The sequence below is a fragment of the Mesocricetus auratus genome, unplaced genomic scaffold (assembly GCF_017639785.1).
Source record: "Mesocricetus auratus isolate SY011 unplaced genomic scaffold, BCM_Maur_2.0 Super-Scaffold_100013, whole genome shotgun sequence".
In the NCBI taxonomy this organism is placed as follows: Eukaryota; Metazoa; Chordata; class Mammalia; order Rodentia; family Cricetidae; genus Mesocricetus; species Mesocricetus auratus.
This window is the reverse complement of record NW_024429196.1, coordinates 81,721,202-81,747,521: the sequence shown is the minus strand read 5'-3', so window position 1 is coordinate 81,747,521 and position 26,320 is coordinate 81,721,202. Positions and strand designations below refer to the sequence as shown.

At 46.8% G+C, this 26,320-nt stretch overlaps 1 protein-coding gene across 3 annotated transcripts in view; it reads right to left on the bottom strand.

Annotated features, from left to right (window-relative positions):
• Aopep (aminopeptidase O (putative)) overlaps positions 1–26,320 on the bottom strand; it is a 286,649-nt gene that overhangs the window by 14,394 nt on the left and 245,935 nt on the right. For all 3 annotated transcript variants that reach the window (XM_040756128.1, XM_013119352.3, XM_021232027.2), the window contains exon 14: positions 8,817–8,933. In XM_040756128.1, coding sequence (XP_040612062.1) covers positions 8,817–8,933 — 117 coding nt within the window. The remainder of the gene's footprint in view (positions 1–8,816; positions 8,934–26,320) is intronic.

The window sequence follows — 26,320 nt, the reverse complement described above, 5'->3', positions numbered from 1 at the left end:
GGCCTGAGAGAGACCTCAGTCTACAGAATCATTACATGCAGGGAATACAGTTTCATGCCAGATTAGACAACAGTTTCTTGGATTTGACACCAAAATCGCAAACAACAAAAGAATAAATTGGATAAACCAGACTTCATGAAGGGCTGCTTGTTTCAAAAGATACTTCTTAGTCTTCACTTCCATGAGGAGACGACCTACAGGATGAGAGGCACTTCTACAATCTACAATAAGGGACTTTTATTGGGGTCATACAGAGAATTGCTCTGAGTAATGCACCAGTGTCCGGTAAATAGAAAAGGACAAGCCCAAATCACCAGCAAACAGGAAAAGGCAAATAAAAACCACAACAAACTCCTGCACACAGACCCCGATGGCTAAGATGAAAGAGACGTGTGTTGACAAAGACACGGAAAAGCTGCAGCCCTCCAATGCTGCTGGTAGGAGGTAAAACAGCCCGCCTACTCCTGGGCAGACATCCGAGGGACCTGGACACGTATGCTGGCTGAGGAACATTTACACCAACGCTCATCGCCCATGATGGCTGCTGGGGGGTGACCAAATGGGGCATTATGCATAAGATGAAAAAATACCTGTCAATAAAGAGCAATGGAGGGCTAGGGCTGAAACTTGGTGGTGGAGCATGGGCCCAGCATGTGGTGGCCTTGGGTTCCATCTCTAGCATGTGGGTAGGAAGAGACAAGGACAGTGAGCTGAGGGTGGTGTAGCTCAGAGGCAGGATTTAACCGCAGTGCTGGGGGAAAGTACCGTGTGGGCCGTAGGCAAGGAAGAGGCTGGGGACATCTGCCAAGGGAAGAGAGCCAATCAGAGAGCATCACATGACACAGACTAGAGTCTACATATACAAAAGCCCAGTTTAAGCAAACCTGAAGGAATAGACAGAGGAGTATCTGAGCAATGCTGGCTAAGGAACTGGGGTGACAGCTATTGGGAACCAGAGTTCTTCTGGGGATAGAAAACCATAGGTACACACTTTAAAATGGAAAATTTCCTCCCCTCCCCTCTCATACACACACACACACACACACACACACACACACACACACACACACACACAAAGATGGGGGGGGCGGGGGGGGCGGGCGGGCGGGCAGGCAGGCAGGCAGGCAGGCAGGCAGGCAGGGTCTCATATAGCCTGGACCAAACTTAAACTCGCTTTATAGCTGAAAATGGCCTTGAACTCCTAATCCTGCCTCCTCCAGAATGCTGGAGCTATAGGAGTGTATCACCATACTTGGCTTTTAAAAGAGCCTCTGTTGTTTTTTGGGGAGTGCTGGGGGACTGAATTTGGGTTGTCACATATGCTGGGCAAGTGTTCTCAAACTGGGATGTATTCTGAGCATATTAGTGAGTTATACTGAAAACCACCATAGCCTGCCTTCCAAGAGACAAGCTGAGGGAGGCTTTGGATAAGGGATTAGTTTTACACCCAGCAAAACTACCCAGAGGCCTGAGAGTGGAAGGAAAGTGTTCTGTGGTTGGCTGCTGGTCCCCAGAGTCTTGGGGCTATCCTGTACTCTGCTTGGGTTTCTGGTCAAGACTAGTTGATCTACAAAATATTAACTCTGTGTGGCCTGAGGTTCTAATGAAAGTAATGTAGGTTGAGTAGCTGTGGTGGTTGGAACGTAACTGGCCCCCATAATCTCATAGGGAGTGGCACTGTAAGGAGGTGAGGAGGTATTTAGCTTTGTTGGGGTGGTTGTGGCCTTGTTGGAGGAAGTGTGTCACTGTGGAGGCAGGCTTTGAGGATTCCTGTGCTCAGAGTACCACCTAGTGTGTGAGTTGACTTCCTGTTGCCTGCAAGATGTAGGACTCTCAGCTACTCCTCCAGCCCCACATCTGCCTGCATGCTGCCATGCTCCCCGCCATAATGGACTGAACCTCTGAAACTGTAAGTGAGCCATCCCAGTTAAATGTTTTCCTTATAAGACTTGCTGTGGTCACAGTGTCTCTTCACAGCAATAGTAACCCTAAGACAGTATCCCGAGGGAGAAAAGGGTCATTTTTGGTGCCACTTGAGCAAGCTCAGCCTTTTTATACTTTGTACCCTGCCACACAAAGAGAAGACCACATGCATGTGAGTGGGGGAGCAGAAACCAGACCTGGCTCTCAGGCCTGTGGGGGCTGCAATTGTTGGCAGACTTCACATTTGATCTGTGCCACCTGCTTCCCAAAGGTGCTAGTAAGCCTGGGAAGATACTTGGAGAATTCTGGGCGATATGAACCTTTTATTTTGCAACATTTAAGGTACACTTGACATGTAGTATCTTTCAATTTACCACCATGAAATAAAAGAGCTGTGTTTAAAGTTCTCCCTCTTCTCTCTCCCCCTCTCTATGTCTCAGGACAGAAACCTAATATAAAGATATATAAACTACTGACAAAGCTTTGGAGAACCCAGAAGAACTGAGAAACCCTCACACACTGCTGTCACCTGGGGCTTCAAAGTGATGTGAACGTAATGTGTAGTTTGGTTCCTTAGTTATATTGTTGGGGAGACCTCAGACCCAAGACAATGTTACCTAAACCCTAGAAACATGAGCAAATCTCTCATCTTTTTGAGATAGTATGTTCAGACTGGGTGACTTTTTGTGATCATGAAGAGTAAGTGATAGTGGTGGTGTCAGAAGGAAACCTTTGTTCTAAGCCACGCTGACCCCTGACTCTATAAGCCCTTTATAGCTACAAGCCCCCTACTGTATACATTCCCTCTAGTAGTCAACTCTGAAAAATTCAGGCCAGAATATGCTATCTGTGGCTCTGGTTTTTGTTCATGCCTCCCCATTTAATAGACACTTGACCAGCCAGTGTGTTTTAACAATTTACAGTTAATAAAAATCTTAAGCCTCAGGAAAAAAGGAACATTAAAACAACAACAACAACAAACAAAACAAAGCAACAAAACAAAACAAAAGCAAATCTCTACTTTTGTTATTTTCAATCAGCTTAAAATAACAGAATAGGAGACAAACAATGTTGCTGGCTTTTTACACTAACACAAGCAACAAGAAAGAAAACTACCAGAGGAACTTGGAGCAACACTTTCCTGATTTTGAAGGGTGTCCTAAGACACTGTTACAAACAAGCACAAGGAGAGAAGGGAGAGCACAGGAAACAGCTAATGAGCATCACACCGCAAGCACATGCGCATGCACGCATGCACGCAGCTCCTTTCCCAGTCAGAGGCAGGGCTGCAAGCCAGCCTGTGTAACTGCAGTTCACAGGCACCACCCTGGATCTCCACATAGAAGACGCTCAGTTGGAGTCACACCATGGGCTCCATTCTGAGGCTCAGGAACTGGTGTGAGTCTCTTATCTGCCACCTGAGTTTGAGCACCACAAGCCAGTACTCTGTACATACCACAAAGGTGTGTCAACTGCTCCGAACATTGTGTGTTTGTGAGATTTGTGAGTCGTCAGGTGGGAGAGACAATGGTCAAGGAGATTTTCTGTGAAATGTACACCAGGCTGGCTTTGAACTCACTGTGTAGACCAAGCTGGTCCTGAACTCCAAAATCTGCCTGTCTCTGCCTTCCAGGTTTGGGGATTAAAGACCGGTGCCACCATAACCAACCTTAATCTCTACCCTGGATACCAGTTCCCTTACTGCCATCAAATTTTCTACATCGTTCTCCTGTTTTATATTTAATATGAAAACCTGCTTCAAGAGTTTCCTCATGTAGCGATGCATTCTGACAGTGCTGGATGGTGCCTGGTGAGATAGCGGTCTTGCCAATGAGGCCCTGAATCACTGGTACCCAGGGCGCACAGGTCTCCAGCAACTGTGGAGAGGCAGCCAGTGCTATGGCATATTTCTCCTCATGGGCCAGGACCACCTGAGGCAGGGCCATGGGTGCCAAGGTCTTGGTGCATAGCTTATGTGCAAACTGTCTCAAAGCAAGGTCTGCACTGTGGAGGCACACAAACCCTTAGCAGGGTCAGTTTCTGTCTGGCCATGCTACTTAAACTCTGCTGGGGGTAGGGAGGCCAGAGCCACTGGATGAGGGTAGCAGGATCTCTGACACAGCCAGCGGTTCCAAGTGGGGCCTCTTGAGAGGCTGCGTGCGTCTCCACAGGCTGTCAACAAGGAAGAAGTACAACAGATGCTTCCAGAGGTTTTCTCTGTGTTCCATGTGGGCTCACCGTCCAGGACCAGTGTGCTGCCACCTTCGTCTGTGGTCTTCTTTCTCTTCTGTGGGAAGAGTTCACCTCTTCATCCTCTGAAGCTTTGGGTGGTAGACAGACTGGGCTCCAGGTGGCCCCTAAATGCTGTCAGCCATCTTTTTAGTCCACAGCCTCTAGGCTTTCACCAATAGCTACACAATTCATCATGAGGTTTTAAAACTGCCTTTTTCCTACCTCTTAGAGAAGATCTGTCAAGACCTAAAGACAGAGTCCTACAATGGGAGAGAGGGAGCCTCATATATAGAGAAGCCTGGGATGCTAAACACCACAGCACATGGAGCAGCAATGTATCAGAAAGTGGGAGCCAAAAAAACCTTGATTTGGAGGAGTATTCCCACCTCCACTTCATCCCTGCCCTGTATCTACCCCATCCCTGCCCTGTATCTACCCCATCTCTGCCCTATATCTACCCCATCCCCACCCGAGGTGGGGTGCAAAACACATGCCAACCAACAACTGACCTGAGGACCAGGAATTCCGTGACCGTAGGTAAAAGGGTTGTCACAAGCAGAAAGACAACACACACCTGAGCTTTCCCCTCTCTCTCCCTCAGTTTATGAAAACAAAGAATACAAAGTTAAAGAGACAGCAAAAACTGTGCCAGCTAAGAAGAAGCCTCCCAATGAACAGAACCCACATTTACTAATGGGCATGCTCAGCTGGGTTACAGCTCGGGGGGTCGAGCACGTACCAACGCATGTGCCCGACATGTACAAAGCCCTGGATTCCACCCCAGCAAGACAGCCCAGAAGACAACCCAGTCTCCAGTGCTTTCTGAACTTATCAATTCCATGAAGGAAGTATTTACAGCTTCATTTTAATCCCCAGAAAATTAAGACTCAGGAACCTTCACCCAAGTCCCCAAAAAGGAGTCTGGAGAGCTGGTGAAAACATTCTAGCCATTCTGGAGTGTGGGTTTACAACCGAGGACTCCAATCTGCCAGGACATCCTGATGGGGGCACACTCAGACACAGCACAGTTTCCAAGGAGGACAAACTCAGATCTGAAACCCCAGGGCAGAGGTCGCTTCACCAAGTCTCCACTTAGCAGTGCTCAGAAGCAGACCCCGCCCCTCAACAAAAGGCAGTGCAGCTGAGAGGACGCTGTGCTGATGAGGAAAATGGGACCAGGGGAAAGCTAATGGCACCTGTCACCATCTGGCTGTGGCTCTGGGACCTGACTGCAGCTCGGTGCAAAGTCCATGCCTTGACTAGCACCAAGCCCTTGACCCGGGTGCTTAAAATCCAAGAATAAATTGGTGGCACTTCAGGGGAAGGGCGCACGGCTGCCATGCTTCCTTGCTCCTTTATGTCTTTTGAGACAGGGTCTCACTGTGTAGGCCAGGCTGGCTTGGAACTCACTGACGGCCCTGTCACCAGACAGAGCTCATACTCCTTCCTTTCATGTCACTGAGCTTCCCACTTTGTGAGGAACTGGCCTCTTCTCAGTAGCTATCTTTCTGGCTGAATGTATCAGCCTCGGCATCAGGGCAGGGCACACTACAGGGTGGGTCACTCTGGTCACCGGCCACACGTGCTGCTTCCTAGTTTTTCAAAATTTGAAAAATATATGTCTACATCGTTATCTCTGTCTCTCATATATTCTTTTTGTGATTATGCTGTAGACTGAGGTATGCCGTGGTCTAAAGTGCTCAGTGTGGTCTCACACAGGAGTTGCTTGATGTGGATCTATGGGGTTGGTAGGGAAAGAAGATACCCAGGAAGTCCATGGTTAAAACACGCACGTAAACCACGAGAACTGACTAGGGTACTTAAGGGACTTAGTTGTGGTGCTGGGACCTGAACCCAGGTCCTCTGCAAGAGCAGCAGCTGCTCTTTACATGAATCTCTCTCTAGTCCCTAAGCTACATTTTTATTTGTCTGTGTACATGTGCACACACATCACAACACACACACGCGGAGGCCAGAGGACAACGCTTAGGAGCCATTTAGCAGGCCCTTCTCAACCTTGCCCGTGTGCATGGGCTTTCAGTGGGCCAGTCAGAAGAGGGGAGCAGCCTTTCGTCAGGCCTCCCCACAATCACGGGGAGGCTCGGCCCTTCTGCACTGGACTTGGACGGTGACCCGCACAGAGCATCATAGGCCTCTAACTTACCTTGCTCTTCTTCCAGGGAGGCTGGGCACACACCCTGCTACAGAGGTCTCTTTGGCCATCTTTCAAGTGACTGCTACTTATTTCTTATTTGGAGAACCCTGATAACTCAAAGAAACCCCCTTGCTTGCTCAGCCACAGGGAAATAGCGAGCATTAAGTCAGAAACCTCAACATCATTTTCACTAAGTAACAGCTCTTTCTCCTACGGAGTGTCTGTCGCCCAAAATAAAAGTAGCTGATGGCTCAACTTAATTCCTGCTACTTAGTCACCAGAAGGCACACTTAAATAATGAAGCTTCTAGAAAACCACCTGGTTGCTGAAAATCTTGTGGCTTCTGTGATTTTTTTTTTTTTGTTGCAGAAACTTGAGTACAAGGGAAGTCATCTGCACAAGGGACCACAGTCACAGTAACTATGGAGCTCCTGCTTAGCCTCAAGTCCCGAGCAAGTGGGTCTCAATCCACTGGTCCAGCAAGGACCACAGCTGCAGATTGGGGTAAAAAGTGACCAGGAACAGAGACAGTCACTGAGGAGCCCCGGGATTTGCTAAATATACCTAGACCTGGGTTTTAGGTCTATCACAGCTTTCCCTGGCTCATAGCAGCATTCATCCATGTATTCCAAGCATTTTTTTTTGTATGTGCCTCCACGGTACAGTTGAATTGGAAACCTTGCCGTCTCAATGGTCAGTTCTCTGTTCCTGTACGGCAAACATTTGCTGGCCACTATCCTGACATGTTCCAAGTCTACACATGTTTCTGGTCTTGTATCTACACATCCCTTCTTGTCCTCTGGGTGTCCATGTTCCTTCCTCTGAGGGGCTTCTCTTGGATACTTGGTGACGAGAACAAGCAGCTTTACCCCAATGTATTACTCCTTCACAGCTCTTGGCTGAGGCCGCCTTGCTCACTTAACGAGCTCAAGCTTCCTAAGGGAGAGTGAGCCTGGCCTGTGTGGCCCACCTCTTTCTCCGTGTACAGATAGCAGGTGTGAATGCTACGGTCAGTCAGATCACACCTGTCTGTGTGAAGGAAGCCACCAGACATTCACTCCACCTGGCCACCAAGTATCACAACAGAACCAAGTGTTCTGTCTCCTGGCAGTAAGGCAGCTTTTTTGATATTTACAAAACAGGGAGATACCGACTCCCTTCTCAAAGGTTTAAGAGATGATCCGCAGTAACTATGTCAGGCTGTAAGGTAAGACAGGATGTGTTCATGCCAACAGGAGGAAGGAAAACAGGGACCAGAGCCTCATGGCTTCTGGGCACCAAGGGACAGGTGCTCAGCACCTGCTCTGACCCTCCCACCCAGGCAGTGGAGGCTTGCAGCTCTACGCCAGTGGAATTCAACTCCGTCAAAACACAACCCTCTGCCTATAAATAGGAAGGTTTTTGAAACACTAATTAAAAATAAGTCTGGCATTTGAAGTCTCTGATAAACAAAAGGGCTAAGAGCAAAAGCAAACAGAACAGTTGCCCATTTGATCTATACATAGGTGCTGAAGGCTGCCACTGTCTCCCCATGGACTTCTTTCAATTACTCCCAAACCTGTGGACTTGGAAAATGCGTGACAAAGTCCACTTTCCCACTGAGCTGCTAAGGAATTGGTTTTTGTCAGCAGAACCCATTTTGCTACCTCTGGAAGCCACTATGAAAACCAACATGTCTAAAACAGAAGCTCAAAAATACAATGTGATGAATAGTGAGAGCCTGAAAACACCATTTGTCCCCATGTGCATCTCGTGGCTGTGTGCACCCCACTCAAGGGGCCTACGTTTCAAGCGCCCAATAGCCCAGGTGCTAGTGGCTGCTGAGCGGGAGCACATAGAGTTAGTTTTCTTATAGTCTCTGCATTTCAGAGACTTGTGTCAGAGACTATTTCTCTTTGAACTTTTGTGTTTTTCATAGGATGAGTCAATACATTAAATATTTACGATTTTCTATTTTTCAAACCTGGACTCCATATAGGATCTGTCCTGTGTTCTGAATAAGCTAAATGATATTAAGAGTCACATCACACTGATTTACCGCAAGCACTCAGTTTCACTTTTTAAACCGTGGCTGACTCGTTTTTCATTTCCTTTACACATGGCTTCCTTCTTGTCCCAGCTGGGTGCAGCTAGGACGCTCCCACATGTCTGAGCTGAGTGTCCTTAATGAGTAAGGAGAAGGCACTACCAGAGCATAAAATGACCCGCCCGAGTCTTCAAACAACTCCGCCCTGTCGCTCAGGCCTTTAGGAAACTTGTATCTGTCTTTATAAGTTACCTCATAGGAGGGAAAACTTAGGCCTCCCACAGCCACAAGCACAAAGTGATCACGGGACTGCTGGAGGACAGGCACAGGAGCTGATCACTTGCTGCTGGAAGCCCAGTACCCGACTCCTAAAGCAAGCACAAGGCATCATGCTAAAGCCAGCAGTGAGCTCACAGGCCAGAGTTGTAGTGGGCTCACGGCCTTCCCACTGGTGGGGGCTCACAGTTTCAACTGTGTTACCTCTGCATCCTGCTCCTGGAGGCCATACGTCTGCTGGAGGCGTTGCAGTGTCTGCGGGCTCAGGGTCTTCTGCTCTAAGAGACACTCCAAAAGCAAGATGATCTGGTCTGGAGAAAGCTGAGGACAAAAGAAACAGCCTTTGAAATGTCATGTAGCCAACAAGATGTTGAAACCAAGGTTCTGAGCAAGGACAGCAAAGCCAGGGTAACTCAGGCACTCTTACGTGTCTGAGAGATGGGGAGAGCAGGTGCTGACTTTGCTTGGATGTTTAGGGTTTATGCTGTCTGCAGCCCCAAAGGTTCACATCCTGGGGCCTGGCAAAGCCCTGTTTTCCGTGGCCAGTCATGTTGGGTATGTGCTTTCAGCACTCGCCTTAATTGAATGTCACAATGGCTCATGACGGCCTTGCCTTTATGGGATGCATTTTATGGGATGCATACACCACAAAATGTTTCCTGGCTAGACAAGGACTCAAGAGGCCATCCAACTTTAGGCAAATCCACGGGAGTTTACCATAAGTAGGTAGGTTCAGATTTCTTTCTGAACCAAGTTAAGCCTTCAAGGCACCTGTTGAACCCTGAAAAATAAACACAATGTGACGATTGCCTCCTCTCCCAGCGCTCCCCTTCGTGAGGAGTCTATTTATAACCTGTGGGTTTAAGATACTGAAGTGCACTTTACAGGCTGTAGAGAAGCAAACGTACGGCGATGGATGCCCCTAAGACACAGTCGTTCTTACTCAGGACTGACACAGCGGTCACACCACGATTGGTGTCAGAGCAGCTAAGGGCAATGAGAGGGAGAAGCCTGTGTGTGATACAAACACGAAACGAGGTGGCTGTGAACAAGCGGCTGCAGTACAGTACTCGGCTGAGCCACGCTCCACCCGGCCATCTCAACCCAAGAGCAGGAGAAAAGAAAGCTCAAGACACACCTGCACTGATGGAAAAAAGAAAAAAAAAAGGTCCACTCTAAAAATCCGTGTTTTACAATCATTTACACAAACTCCTCTAGTCCTGCATATGCCTGATTATCCTTCTGAGCAAGTCAAACTTCTGTAGGCCAACAGAGGATTTCAACGGCAGACTTCTATTACACAAAAGGCGTTAACTTACCACCTACTCTCCTCTTGCCTCTCCCTTTTGACCTAAAATGCATGCTTTGCCTGAACTCTCCTCTCTCTCTCTCTCTCTCTCTCTCTCTCTCTCTCTCTCTCTCTCTCTCTCTCTCTCTCTCTCTCTCTCTCTCTCTCTCTCTCCCTTTCCCTTTCTCCCTTTCCCTCTCTCCCACCCATTCACCCTCTCTCCCTCCTTCCCTCCCTCTCTTTGACAAAAGGTTTCACTTTATAGACTGGCTAGACTGGAACTCTCACTATGTAAACCAGACTGCCCAGGAACTCAGTGATCTGCCTGTCTGCATCCTGGGGTTCTGGGACTAAAGGTGTGCACCATCACACTTAGCATTTTTAGTATTTCTTTCTCACCCTAAATCTTCATGAACACGCTTCTCTGGTGACAGGTAGAGTGGCCAGTGCTGGTTCCTTGGTATATTTATTATGCACTTTTTCTCCACCTACAGTTATACCATGGACAGATTCTAGCAAAACAGCCCTGACCTATGAGGTCCTAATACAAGGACCCCATAAATGACTACATTTCTCCTCCTGAGACATCAAGTGTTTGCAAGATGCTTTAAGATGTGGTAGAGCTACATCTACCCTTTTCAGTAACTGTGAACATGAGGATGTTGTTGTGATAGTAAGAAAATCCAGCAACTTGCTAGAGCATGGCAAACCCAGGACCTACCGCCCCCAGGAGCCCCACCTATCCCCATGACATACACCAGCTGAGTTTCCTTCCTGGCGGCTCCTCTTTTTCATCACTGAAAACCCTGGCTGATACTGGCCCTTTGGTCCTCTTCCCTCTGGATACCCAGCAGACCCAACAGCAGCTTTAGCATTTCCAGGGAAGCTGGGAAGCTGTCCTCTGCTGGAAGCTGAACCTGACAGCTCCCAGGCCTTTCTCTGAAGGCCACACACCCTGGACACCCTCCTGCACAGAGTCTTCCCTCAGTGCCCAGCTAAGGCCCCTCAAGCCACCCCACTGCTTCTCTTGGTTTTGTCATGGTACTGGCTAAAGTCACCCATATATATGCCTGACCTGGGTATCCCCTCCTGGGTTCAAACACTGAACCCAACTCCAGTTTAAAAACTGCTAACATGTGAGCCCAAGCGAATGCTCCGATCCACACCTGCGTGCTGTTTTTCTTCCAGGCAGAAAGCTCACATCTGCACCCAAACGGAATCAAAAGGATCATGGAGAGCTTTCGGTGTCTCAAAACTGACGCAATGGAAACATTTGGAGCTAAGCCCCCTGACTTTAAGACCGACAGCTGAGACGGCAGGGAGGGCTGGAGGGAGGAGTACATGTGCACTCAAACCTTTAGGGCTGTTTCCTAAGATTGTCTGGCTCCAATTAGAAGGAGGGGAAAGAGTGAGGGTGCACACCCCGTCAAGGAATCCACCCTCCCCCATTCAGGAGGGTGCAGATGCCCCCGTGCAAGCGCAGGCTTGTTTGGAGATGGGCAGGGCAGAAGGCACAGCCATGCTGAACATTCCTCCTTAATGCTGTGAGATCTCTGCTAGCCTGGCCTTTGTAGAATGGACCTCGAAAAAGCACTCCATTAGTAAACAACCTGCAGCCACCTGGCTCTCCAATTCATGGGAAAATATAGAGACAAATTAGTGGCCTAATGCTGTTTTCAGCCACAGATAATGAAACTATCACTTATTCACAAGTAAATATTGTATCACACACACACACACACACACACACAAGGATGCCGGGCTTGAAAAGAGGATGTGTTAAAGCAAAAGTGTTTTAATAGAGTGATCTTTGTAAAACACATATTTGCTCCCTGTCAAGCCACCTTACAATGGAAAAGAAATAATACATGATGAATGTTCGCAAAGAGATGGAAAGATCTCAAGTACCTTGCAAATGCTGGGCAGCGGGCTGCTCTGGCATCTGGCACAGGGGAATACCCCACTCCTAAGCACGCAGAAATGAAATGAACTTTCAGATAACTTTGGGACCAATTGTAGGCTGTCATGGAGGTATTGCAGGAAACACAGTGTCAGTTGTACTATGGTATTATCAGGAAAACCAAACCAAACCAAACCAAACCAAACAAACAAAAAAGAGCCCACGTCAGTGAGCACTGGGGCCCCAGGAAAGCCAACTTGAAATATTACCAACAAGATCTATCTTTGTGGCTGGGACTGACAGCCTATGCTTGAAATTCAGCTGCAAGAGGAGAAAAAAAATTCCTCCTTTTCACAAACAGGGATCTATGATTGGGTTATTACTTCAGCAAAGGGAACACCTCAGTATTATAAAAATGCATCTACTTAGGAAACTTGAGACAAAATTAGACTATAAGATGCCCAAATCATGTGGGCACTTCAAAGAACAGCACAGGTCTGTAAAACTTACTCAGATGAACACAAGACACAAGACGCAGCAGAAGCCAGGCAAGTACAAACACTGTCAACTGTGGAAGTCTGTATTCTTGCCATAAGCATTGAAGATTTCATAGTTGTTAGTTATGAAGAAATGTTCAAATAAAAAAGTTAATTTCATCTGTCCCCCAGCAGACTTAAAAATTGAGACAAGCAGCACAACTTTGAACTGTTTTAAGGGTTCTTGGAGAGAAAAAGTGAAATTTCAGACACCCCCCCCCCATCCCAAGTACAAGCAGCACAAAGGAAACAAACCCTGGGTCCACTTCAGGGGACCCCTAGGTGCCTTTCCAGGAGACAGGAGGCAGGGGCAGAAGTGGGTGGGCGGGTGGAGGCAGGGGTGGATGTCACTCTGAGCTTCCCCCCCCCAGGCAGTCCCGGCCACTGCAGCCCCCACTTTCTCCTCCATCAGCACAACACAAAGCAGAAACGCCGATTTACCGCTCAGATCGGAAAGGCCACAGACACAAGTCTCACCATGGAGATTCCACAGGCACAAACATCAGGGCTGCAGCTGGCACGCGGGGAAGGCCAAGGGGAGCCCGGAGCCCCTCCTTTGCAGCCCAGCTGGTGCTCAGCAGAGGCCGGCTTGAGGAAGGAAGTCGGTGCAGCTCCAGACGCGGAGTGAGCAGGAGACTAATGCAGCCACAGACTGACAGTGGCGTGAGTTCTATTATTACCCCATTATCACTCTGGGATCTGAGCCGAGATGAAGCACGCTTCCTCCCTGGTGCCATTTCCTTTTATCCTGGCTGGAGACTAAAAGCGGATCAATGGGGGCAATAATGTATGATGTCACTTCCATTATAGCGACAGCCTCCCTCCTCTTCCAGTCTGTCTGAAACACACAGAAAGATCAATTCTTCCCAAAAATGGTTAAAAAATGCTTTGGGAGCATGCATCTTCCAGAAAAGCGTTCTCTGCTATATTTGTCTATGTTACTTTGGCAGGAACTGTTTACACAGAACAAAACAGAAGAAATGGGGGAGGGAAAAAAAATCTCAAATTCTCCTGTAGGCTGGAGACTTGCTGGCTGAAACTCAACCCAAGCAGGGGCCAAGGCAGAATGTGAGCCGCTGACCTTTGAAAGTCACATGTACAAGGTGAAAGGTGGCCCCACAGATATAAGACACCTTTCAATTTTATAAGGCGCTCAAATCTGGAAAATTCCTTGCCACCTTTTCCAGGAAACACAGCCACCACCCTGCAGGCCCCGAGACAAGCCACGGATGCCTGGTACCTATGAGGCACCCACACACCTAGGAAGGCAGACACTGCTCTGAGGCTTAAAATAAAGTGCCATTGAGGGAATTTTCACTTGCAGAAGATTCTTGCCAATAGGGCAAGATAAGGACCCAGTCAAGAAAGTTCCTCACAGCGCAGAGAGGAGCAGGAACAGGAGGAAGCATGGTCTCTGCGGCCTGACAGGGAAGGGTCTCCTTCCTTGTGGTACTTGAAGCACATGTTCATGGGTGATGTCTACAGAACCCCAGGAGAGAACTAAGGTTTCTTCCGTGCATTAGAAACTTACAGAGAAAAAGCTGTGGCCGCCACCACTGCTACTTCGGGCAGCAGAAAAACTGTTCAGCTCAATGGTTTTTGCTTTAACCACATTTTAAAGAACTAAACACAAGACTAGGGTACCGAATGTGAATCCTGACTGCATTATTCTGAGGGCAAAATTGGAGGTTCCCGGCAAATGGCGGTTATTAAATGAGGAATGAAAATACTTTTGCTTCAAACAATAGAAATCAACCAACAGGCAAAGATTCTTACAGTGGGTAGTAGCACCAGTTACTTTCAGTTATCAGGCATCTTTAGAAGCTACCCCATGGCCATACTTTTCAATGATCAGTGTAGCAGCATCAAACATTCACAGAATTCATAGCACCAGAAATCTGGAAAATGTCACTAATAGCTTGAGATGGTAAGTGAACATCTAAGTCACCATTTGGTAGCAGCCGCACTTCCAAACAGCTACCGTAAGAAGAAAGAACACAGGGGCCACCAGGGGTTGGTGGCAACTGAAGTCCTCATGTTTCCAGGTGCTATTATTCTAACCTATGTTGGCCCATACTATATGCAATGTGACGCAGAGTGCATGCTGTGGACTGCACGAAACCAGACCATGTGTCTGCTGGATACATGGTGCATACAGATATTTATGTTATTACATAGTTTAGAAACTAAATCACTCTGAATGCTCAAATTGAAAGTTTCCAAGGATTTTGCGCAAGGCACTTGAGGTTTTCAAGTCTGCTTGCTTGGCATCTGCCAGACCCACAGTAATGGGACAAAGGGGATCACACCCCCATTACTTCATGCTTCTGGGGAGAACCAACTCTTTACAAGAAGCCCCAGTGTTTCAGGCCATCTTCCACCCCAGCTGAAGGATTTCCAAAGAACAGAACTTTAAAGTATCAGAGATTATTTTCAATTCCTTGTGTCCAGATTTTCACCCCCATGAAATTTGTTGTTTACTTCTGACCCAAATCAAGCACAGTTTACATAATGCCTGATGTACTAGTCTTAAACATATATGCAAATTTTGGTGAACTTGACCTTCTAATTTATAAGTAGTGATATCTTTTAGCTCTAAATTCTTGTTATACAACAATTTATCTCAGTCTATAAAGTCCAGCATATGAATAAATGTTTTTATTGTTAAAACTTTCAACTAGTTCTGATTTAAAATACAGTATTATAGCTATATAATGGAATATTATGCAGCTATTACAAAGGATGGAATGGGGTTGCTTCTGGATATAGCAAGAAGGTAAGAAATATTAGCGGGGGGGGTTCAAAACAGAATGTAGAAAAGGGTTGAATTTGGGTAAAATACTACATTTTCCTTTGTCTTTTTGAGACAGGTTCTCATGTAGCTTGCCTGTGCTAGCTTGAAGTTTACTATAACAGTGAATTTCTGATGTCCCTACTTCCACTTGCAGAGTTCTGGAATTACAAGCATGTGCCACCATACCAGGAGAGAGAGAGAGAGAGAGAGAGAGAGAGAGAGAGAGAGAGAGAGAGAGAGAGAGAGAGAGAGAGAGAGAGAGAGAGAGAGAGAATGCACATGCACACATGCTAGACAGGCACTCTACCCACCTAGCCACATTTCTAGGACAAGTAAAATAAATTCCTACAGACCTAGAAGGGAAGTGAGGAAGTCCCAGTCAAATTTTGAGTCATCCATATAAGACACCTGGTCCTTTCCTGTTTTCTAGCTATACCTTAAGCTGAAATTTTTTTTCTTAAATCCTGCTGCAAATATTTCCCGATTAATTAATAGAGAGGATATATGTTTTATGAAGAAGTTCAGACTGCAACCTAATCTAAGTCTGTGAATGGAATGCTGAGCAGACACCAGACAGGCAGCCCGGGCTCCTAAAGAGCCGTCACTGCCCTTCTGGGCACACAGAGAAATCTGCTAGGTTCATGATCTGGACTACGGGGTTCTGGCTTCAATACCTATAGGTCAGTGAAAACACTGTGAAATAGAAAACATTACTTCTGTGTAAGGAGGGCTCAATGGCTAAAGGTGTCTACTGTGCAGTCTGGCAACCTGAGTTCAATCCACAGATCCATATAGAGGAGACGGCATGAACCACGAGTTCCTCTGAGGTCCACATGCAAGCTATGGCATGTATGTGTACATGCGCGCGCACACACACACACACACACACATACACACACACACACACAAGATTTAAAAATTGGAAGAATATTAAGTTTCCCAAAGGCTTGTAGTACAAACAAAGCAAAGCCCTAGTGATCATATGCTCTGGTTTTATGTTGGCATTTAAAGAAAGTTTTCAAATGCTGTCTAATTTTTTCCCATGAGAGAATACAGTTAAACCATAAATTTACTCACGAGTACAAATTTCTTATATTTTTCTCTAACTTCCCATTTTACTGGGTTGAAGTGAGAAAGTCTCTGTGGCTTCATTTGTAAATAACTAAGCAGACACCAGACCCTTTTCAGTTTAATTTGTTTTGTGCAACTCTGCCTCCTGTACAGGTGAAGCACTCACACTCACGAACAAAGGCTGCAGTCAGTTTGGAAAGGGGGCTTCCTCTGACCCAGCCCACCTCCTACAGAAAACACCATCTTCAGAGTCCTCAAGTTTAAACAGGACAATGTGTACTCAAACTCCAGTTTAAACAGGACAGCCTGTGCTCAAACACAGTTCTGCTTTAATATCTGTCATTAGAGTGGACATACATAAGGAAATTTCTAATAGACTGAAACCTATTCCCAAATTTCATACTCAACTCAAAATGCTTACTAAAAAGAATTCATTGTTCAACATGGGGAGATGGAATAATTAGGGAACAATGTCTACCAGGAGAGCCATCAATAAACAATTTAATGTGCGAATGAATCTATTGAGAACAGGTGTGCAGAGCTGCAGGCAAAGGCTCAGAACAGAGAATTCTCGTTTCTAAAGTACAACAAATTCAAACAATTCAAGTTCAAATGCACTGATCTAAAAGGTTCTGTCAACACTGCTGTACAGTGATGCCTCCAATTGTCTGCAGAGGCAATGGACCTGGGCTTAGAGCAGCCTAGGTTCCACCGATGAATCAACTGGGCTCCATGAGAGCTTGTTCGGTTTGCTTGGCTTCCATGTTAAACTTGCTAACAATGACTAAAATTCACGGCAAAAAAAAAAAAAAAAAAAGCAAAGCTGCGAAAACAAGCTAGAGCTGGTGACAAGAGTAACAAGAAAGGCTCAGAGTGAGGCTCCTCACACATCCAGGTGTGGGTACAGTCATCTTGAAACAGTTTCTAGATGAATTTTGCGCTGGGCTGTTCCTTCTGAGGTCTGAACAATACGCCTCCTCACCCGTGGCTCTGGCCTTTCCTCGTCACAGAGGCAACTGTACAGCATAAATATCTTTTTGGCCAGGTTTTATTTTCTAACGCTTGTCTTTCCTGCTGAATCTAAACTACCCACAGGTTCTGGCCACATGTCTACACTCTCCCAGGTGGTTTCCGTTGTATCCTTAATGTACACACATCCAACCACAGCCACAGAGGAACAGCGGGGTGCCGAACCTCACCGCATGAATTACTGCTGGAAGAGTAAAGCAGTGAGGCTGTTAGTAAAACGTATGCGGGGTACTTCAGTCCAAGTGCTACCCCATGTGGCAGTCTCATAGTATAATTTAAGGTATATAAGGCAGGGGAATGATGTTTGGGCCCATTTTTCTACACTCTGGGATTCTAGTCTGTGTATTTCATACCCTGGATTGACTCTGAAAATTTCAAGAAAATCCGGGGGGGCAGAAGGTGGGCTTTGGATCGTCATCTCCAGTGCACCCTAAGGGGATGGAGGTTGTGTTAGGCCTCTGTTTGGTATAAAGGCGAAGCTATTCTTTTGTGGATGTGCAGCACATCGGACAGGAACCTCACCCATGTCTGCTTACCTAAAGCTATGCTTCACACACATCGACCGAAAGTACGGAAGGAAGTCACCCCTGACACAGGACATATCCTGAAGCCTAAGGATGGCCCTGGGTGCTCAGGTCTGAGGTCAACTGTGAGCTTCAGGCTGGATGCAGGACAGGTATAGCCTGCAGCCACAGAGTCAGGGCTAGGAAAGTCAGGAAAAGCCTTTGCTTCCATGGAATACACGATCCACCGTGAGGTAGGGGTCTAACCCTCGGTGAAGGCTAGGCAGGTTCTTTCTCGGGAACTGGCATGAGTGTGAGTGCCCCTAAGACATACTTTCCAGCTGCAGCTAAAGCCTCAAGGGCACCAAACAGCTGACCAGACAAAGGTTAACTCTTGAATCCCAGGCATCAGCCTGGGAATCCAGCATGGGACTGATCAAGACCCCCTGAATCTGGGTGTCAGTGAGGAGGCCTAGGTGGACAGCAGATCAGTACCCATCCCAAGTATACACACCGTCTCTGGACTCCCATAGAACAATGTGAGGTGCACTCTCACCCTGAACTCTTCGGGAAGGGTCTAGGCCCTGCCCTATATGAAATGACAGACTATGGACACCCCCATGGAGGGCCTCACCCTCCCTGGGGGAACGAGGGGATAACGGGGGGGGAGGGGAGGGGAGGGCACGGGAGGAGGGGAGGGAAAGGGAGAGGGACCTCGTACTGACTTGTGAAGCAACCTTGTTTCTTATCTAAATTTAAAATGGAAAATAAAAAAAATATTAATAAAAAGAAAAAGAAAAAAAAAGAAAAAAAAGCCTCAAGGGCACCGAGTCACAGCTAAAAATGTCATAAAAACCAAGCTGCTCTGCCTTGCTTTGCATAGGTACAATGGACCCATTCAGAAAAATCCAGACTTGTTTTGTTGAACTGTTTCTGCGTTCTAAGTGTTTTGACCATTTAAATCTCTGGTCGAAAATACTACACGGAGACCTTCCTCCTTCTCAGATCCTAGGACATCAGTATAAACTGTCTTGAAACCGACAAGTTTTTGATGTTAAAATGAAGCTGGGTTTTCTTTTTAAAAGAAAAATTTCCTACATAACTAAATCTTAAAAAGAGAAACATTAGAACTTTCTTCAGTCACCACGGCCCGCATTCCCATTTCTTACCATGTATTTCTACCACTGCTAACACACCACCTAAAAACGGTCCTTACTCCAAAGTCAAGCAGGGCTCTCGTTTGCACAGTGCACGAGTCAATACACCAAAGTGCACCCCCTAAACGTGTGCAATTATGAAGTGCCGAGGAAAACACTGTAAAATTCAAAATAACTTGAAAAAAAAAAGAAGTGACCGCAGATTCCCCCCCCCCTCAACGCGAGTCGATCCAGAAATCACTCACTCCAAAATCACTCACTTAAACGCCACCAGCTGAGAGCCACTTCCTTGCTCATTTCCAACTTAGCTTCTTAACTTGGACCTTTGCGAGGAATAACCACGGCTGGGGCAGAAATACAGCGAACACACTGTGCGCTGGAAGGCGACCCAAACGCCTACAGTGTCAAGGGGGAAGTGTGACCGCTTCCCGATCTGGGTTCCCGTCTGAGCAGAGCGTGGACGCACAGTTGTCTATAGAGACTGAAGTTAACCTGTTGAGCATTCCCAGGAGAAAGACAGAATCAGCCGCTCGCTGTATCGCTGTTTTCCCGCTGGAGTGTCCTTCGCAAGGCAGGGTGTCTGTTTGCTGATCTTTTCCCCACGATCAGCCAGAAACCATAATCCCGGCGCGGGGCCCTGGAACGCACTCCGAGCAGAAACGCCCTCAGCAAGGGAGAACAAAGCTGCAAGGTCCCGGACAGGCTGCAGGGGTGGGTAGGGAGCCGTGGCCTCCTTACCTTGACCTGGGATCTGCACCTGCCGCCTCAGGCTGATAAGGGCCGTTTGCACCGCCCACCTCCGTGCCAGCCAATCCACAAGGCCGCCCCGCCCCGACAGCCCCCACCCCTGCGGCAATGCCACTAATTAGATGTTCGCCTCCCACCCGACACTTACACAAGACACAGACCAGTCCCAGCACAGCCTGGGATTCAAATGGGAACAAAGGCGGGCGTAGCCGTGGCACTTTTCCCCAATTCACTAAAGTGAGGACCTCGTTACGTGGGGCTTAACCTCTATCGAGGCGGCGTCCCAAGGACGTGAACATTTCTATGAAGACCTTTCCAGCTCAACTGGGAAGAAAAAAACAAAAACAAAAACAACTGCTCTAAGAGTCTGGCTTCTACCGCAGAGCAAATAAATGCTCCTGGGTCACCTGGAATCAAAGTGCAGGAGGACCAGGAGGGAGGGAGGAGGAGGAATCAGCCACCCAGCTGGTTTCTAGTAAACAATCTACATAATTGCTAATTAGGAGTGTGGGAAGCGGGAAAGGGGATGGGGACAGGCAGGAACACTGACCACTCAGACAGAGCCAATCAGAAGTTACCTGAAAGAGCAGGGGGAAAGACAGGCCCGAGTAAGTTTCCTGGATTCACCACCAGATCTGAGGAGGAACACTCCAACCACACACCAGCGGCGGTCTGGTCACCAGGAGAGATCCCAGCAGAACCACAATACCGCCATTTAAAGCACGACTTCACTGCAAGCAGTTACTTGTCAGGATGGAGAGGTGGGCATTTGGTGGCATACCTCAAACAAAGTCACAGGGATTTCCCGGAAAACAAGCAGAACGCATCTAGCAGAAGCCCATTTGCAATTCTAAGTATTAAAGTTTCACTCTGGTTTTAGATGCTGAGTGGAACTTGACTGACTAGAACCATACCCATGAAATGTACTAAGAAAAACCTGGCATCACAGGAAAGCTCTCTGGTTCATGCAGTCTGCCAGTTTTGGTTTGACTAAGTTACCGGCATCCATTCAGAATTCTCCCCAAGGTTACAGGGTAAGTTTGTGAGAAGTGCGCTCTCTCTCTCTCTCTCTCTCTCTCTCTCTCTCTCTCTCTCTCTCTCTCTCTCTCTCTCTCTCTCTCTCTCTGTGTGTGTGTGTTATTACCCACTGCCTAGGAAGAAGAAATAAAAACCTTGACGGTAATCAACCCCTGAACAAATAGATTATGTAAGTCTTTCAATGTGACCCACTACACAACAGATTTTAAATGTTAAAATTTTTAGCTAATTATAGCTTCTGTCTCATTTCAGGCTTAGGTGAAGAGGTCTAACAGCTCAACACTAGGGAAAACTAATATAACATTTTATTTTCTTAAAAAACACCATTTTTGCTTAGCAGCTAAGCATGCTTTTCAGTTAAACACAATTTCAAGTTTAACTGTAGCAATACTTTTAAGTCTTTTTAAAGCAAGAATTCAAGTAATTTGTAGATTAAACAGTATGAAGAAATTGTTCAGATAAATGTAAACCAAAGCCAGCATATCTACCTCAGCTCAAAGCTTAAATACCCAAAACTAGGAGCCTGGGAAATAAAAATACAGAAAGAACTCCCAAACACCTGCTCTGTAGACCAAATAAACATGGCGAACAGTTGAGAGGGCAGGGAGACTACCCCTTCAGAGGAAAACAGTCCCCCCAAACTCACCATTTCCAAAATTCCTCAGCTAAGACTCAGAAATCGAAGTCTTGGTTATATTAATCACCTTTTGTGGAAGACAGAACACTTCCCTTTATTAAGAATGCTGATATTTTAAATACTAATGGTCATTAAAAATCATAATTCCACAAACTAGTTTTTCAGTTTGAGAAAATAAGCAATATAAATACACTGCAAAGAAGTAAGAAGCTCTTCTGTGCTCACCAGAATGTTCCTGTAAAGGCTGATTCTCAGCAGCCTTGAGCCAATGCTCAGTGTTTGATTTTTAAAAGCAAAACCCTATTGCGGATTGAACGTCCACTGTCAATTAAAGAGTAAGCTCCTGGGTCTCACGGGGACTCAGAAGCATCTCAGCAGTCCCAGTGCTATATCTGTTCAAGCTATTTTAAAAACAATATCCACTTCCCTTCATGGAAGTCAAACCAGAGGTGCTGTTCTATGCAACTTTTTTTTTTTTAAAGAATCAGTTTGGGTTTGTGTCCTCCACTGGACAGGTCGGGCTCTCTCTTCCCAGGTTACCTGTATATATATGTCAGCCGTCCTGTTTAAGTGGCTGCAGAGAGTGCTGAACAGAAAACAGAAGCCAGGGATCCTGTGAGGGGAGGGCACGGCTCTGGAAAGCAGGAGGACCCCAAACAGAGCCTTGGAGAGCAGGTCGCCCGGTCCCATTTCTGGAACCTGCTGGAACCTGCTGGAACCTGCCTCCCCCAGCACACCTCCCCTTCCTGCCACTTCCCGCTGATCGGGAACAGGGTCTGTGCACAATCCAACTTTCAAGTGTCCGTCTAGACACCGAGCTGCTTTTGAGGGTCTGAAGATACACTTTGGTTCTGGGTGTGAACCCACAATGTCCCCACAGCCACACGGTGGAGGATGTATGACAGAGCACAGCCTGCCTGCCACCTGTAAGCCAGAAGCATCCCCATTTAGGGCCTCCAGAGGGGCCTCACCCCCAGGGGTTTCCTACACGGGACTCTAGAACCAGCTGCAGGAAAGCAGCCTAACGGTGCAACCCTGGTTTCAGTAGGTGGCTCCCCTTGGCCATTGTGTCTGTTGGGATTTTCTGAGCCCTTGGAAGCCTGGGGTGTCTCCTCTCCTCAGGCTCTTACCCAGAGCAGCGTCTTGAATTAATGTAACTTGTCTCCTAGTAGAATCTTGGCCCATTAACGGTTATTCTTAGTAACTAAATGGTGGAAATGTGAAAATAGTCCAACTTAAGAGAGAAAGAAGAGACAATGCACTTAAAAACCTACACCATTAATTTCATAGCCATTACAGGCAAATGTCACGTCTATTTCAGTGGTGCTTCCTGGGAATCTAGTGACAGCTTAACTGATGCATCTCCACCATGTGCAAATGCCTCGCAGCTCATATGCTGCCACACCCACTGCCTCATCAACCCAACCATTTTGTGGCCAGGGACAATGTTACTGGAGGTCTGGAAAACAAAGGGAAGGTGCAGACACTTAATATACAACACGCACAAGTACACAATGATCACAGGCATGGAACGGCTCACACACACACACACACACACACACACACACACACACACACACACCGGTCCTTGAATGTAGGCCTGAGTGCCAAAAAAAAATAGTATTTTATTGGAGTTTTCCCCAGAAAAGTGTTTAAAAATATATTGTAAAAAAATATACAAGACAAACAATTACTCACAAATCAATACAACTATAATTAGACTGTTCTTTCGGGCAGGAGGGCCAATTTCCCTTAACCAAAATTATGAGTTAGTTATATGGCACTTAAAATGTCTCCTAAGTAGCTAGCATGTTAAACACTAAGACAGACGTGTTAGGTAGCAAGGCAGACACACATACATTAACAAGGCACACGCACGGCCTTTTCCCGTTACTTTACATCTATGTGTGCCACACACGTCACTCTTCCTGGCACAGAATCCTTTCTAATACTCGATGCTGTCTGCAAACACTAGCTGTATAGGTCTTCCAACTCACTACCTTTTCTTCTCCATTATCAACATCTACTGGTTTGGAGGGCAGGAAGATGACAACATGGAACCCTGGGGGTCTCTGAGGTCACTGAAGTCAGAGATGGAATTAAAATGGCACATCAGATAACCTTTCTGGTTACAGCAAAGCGCCTTCCACTATCCTGGCAGCCCTACCAGGTTTACTAGCAAAAAAGACAGGGAAGAGAGCAAACCCAAGAGGGTAGCAGGACAAAGCTGACTTTGAAGATGGAGGCAGAGGTGGATGCTGACAGAAGTCTTTGAAAGCTGCAGGAGGCAAAGAAGCAGCCCCCTCGCCCTCATGCCCACCCCCACAGAAAGGAATGCAGTCAGCCCACACTCCCCTAACCTGGGGAGGTTTACTTGGACTTTTGACTTCCTGATATTGTAACACAACGTTTTAAGCGGCTAATTTTGTGGTACTTTGTTACAGCAGCCATAAGAAACTGATACATCTAAGGCCCTCTATTGCCAGTACCAACCTTCTTCGCCTCGGCTCACAGCATAAGAAAAGTGGTAATGCAGATTGTCCTTCCATTCCCAACACGGCCAGAATCCATCAGCTTCCTTCTGTAAGGGAGCTTTCTTGTGTGCGTGCTGCTGCTTTATGAGTGATTTCAGTCTCAACCCTAGTGGCTGAGAACTTTGCTGCAGCAGAGGGGAGGGAGGGACAGAAGAAGGTCTGCTACTCAACAAAGCACCAAGGCCAGGCACAGGGAGGGCGTCAACCTAACAGGCCAAACATGAAACAGAGCGCCACTGGCAACTGTGTCTTGATCAAATCTAAGAGTTAATCAGTAACATAACCCACCACCTTTTTTCATGGCTTTAATTATTACAGCCAGTAAGAAATATTCAGCCGTCTCTGTTTAGTAATGTTTTATTTACCCCTAAAGGCTGAAATCTTCATTAAATGCAGAAGAGTTGAATTCAATTCAACACATATGGTTGAGCTCACAGCCTAGTGGTTGCCTTTTTCTTAAGTGTCTCTCCCCCCCCCAGCACACCCACGCCCAAAGGACTCTAGACATATAACACACACTTCACCCATTAGCAACATCAAGATTCCCTATGTCACTACCTATTTTCTGAGGTTTTGTTTTTGAGTAATTTCTTTCATGCTTTGCTTTGGTAGCACAAAGAGTTGTTCTGGCTCCCAAGTGCACTTGTGTATGTCAAACCTGGCTAAATTTGGGAGGTGCCCAGAACCTTTGGGTTTAAACTGGACAGAATATCTCTGTAGTAAGAGGAATGGGGGGAACGGACTTCGGTGTAGGGTGGGTTGTGTCTCCTGGAGTCAGATCGGCATTTCAGTTCCAGCTGTAGTTTATCACACCTGTCTGTGGAACTGGTAAGACATCGGAGGAGGGAGGCTAAACTGATTCAGGAGGGAAGGAGGTGGAGGAGGGAGATGGCATCTGCACAGAAAACTTGTAATAACCCTCCTTTGGTCACAGGGATCCATTTAGAGATGGCAGACACCTCATTTCTTCCCTCAGGAGTCCCAGGCTGAGCAGCTCACCTAGAGGTGCAAATGCTGGGGACTGGGGGCTAGTTAATCCCCAGATTAAACAAATGCAACCCATTTATTTATTTTTTTCCTCACAGGCCATGCTTTCAATCTTTATCAGACAATCCTCAAGGCTGAATGTTTCTCAGAAACGAGACTCCCAACAGCACAGAGTAGCCTGGTGGGCCCCAGGAGAGCCCATTGTGACATTCTATTAAATGTTTAGAGTCCATAAATACACACAGGTGGTCCCTTTGACTCCTGTCTATCCAGAAAGTCCACAGTGACCCTTCTTTCAATCTAGAGCTGCCGGTCAGTTTCCACATGAATTTCAGTAGTACGCTGGTCTAGCAAGGCCCCGCCTCACCAGAAATAACCTGGAATTCATGAGAAGTAGCTTGTGAGAGCATCTGGGAAATACGAGTGGGGATAACCCATAAATACATAGCATCCCTTTATAGTCTAAGTTTGTTGCTGGCGAATCCAAGAGGTCCAATAGCTAAGGATCTTGAAGCAGGGCTACTTAGAGGAACAAGATAAACACAAAACAAAATAAAACAAAAACAACTGCTCCTTGAGCAGATGCCTTCTCTGCAGACCGGCGTCCCTGCACTGTAGAAATACTAGTCACTTTACGACAAGGGAGGCTATATCCAACTCTTCTGTCTTTATTTCATAGGCGTGTCCACTTGAGTCTCCACGTGGGTAAGTAGTGGCCTGATACGTTTACTATAGTTACCACAATTTGTACCAAATTCAATTTTGGGAGTGTGCTTATACTCAGATTTACAATGTATACAAGTTGTCTAGAAACCAAAGCCCAGAATTCACAGCTCAGTCCCCCAGAAAACAGCAGGCTTCCTACTACAGTATGGGGGAGGGCATTCCCATTCACTCTGCCATTCCTGTTTGATGCTATCTAGTTTTCTAGGGAGTCCAGTGCTCCTTCCTTGAATACACTTTACTCCTTAGGAAATCCATGCTCTTTTCATGTGACTTCTGTGCTGCACATACATGCTCACATGGTAAATATCCATGGCCAGACAGCTAGATGGAAGGTCTGTCATACAGAAGCCCCTCCCACTGTGGGGGGCTTTCACCTAGAGTCCTGAAAAGCATGTACCTGTCTGAGGTGCTATTTATTCCTACTATGTCCCTAACTCATGGGTACAGTGTGCCCGTGGAACTGTGGCAGAAAGCCAGTGAGAATCCACAAAAATCAGCAACGAAAGCCAGTTTGTGAACCCTTAGGAGTCATGAGGTTGCTCGCTACAAGGCATCCATACTAGGGCACTAGCTCTTAAGCATGGTCTGCCCTTCCCTAGAAGATCATTGAGCTGGGAACCGATCATTTTCCTGGGTTTCTCATTCTATTCTGCAGAATGGGAATGCTTCTCCCTAGCTCCTTCAGCAATCTTTCAGAAAAGTCTGCCCAGAACAGGAGAAGTCATGTTTATCCACAGAACTGGGAGTGAGGGGGAATTTAC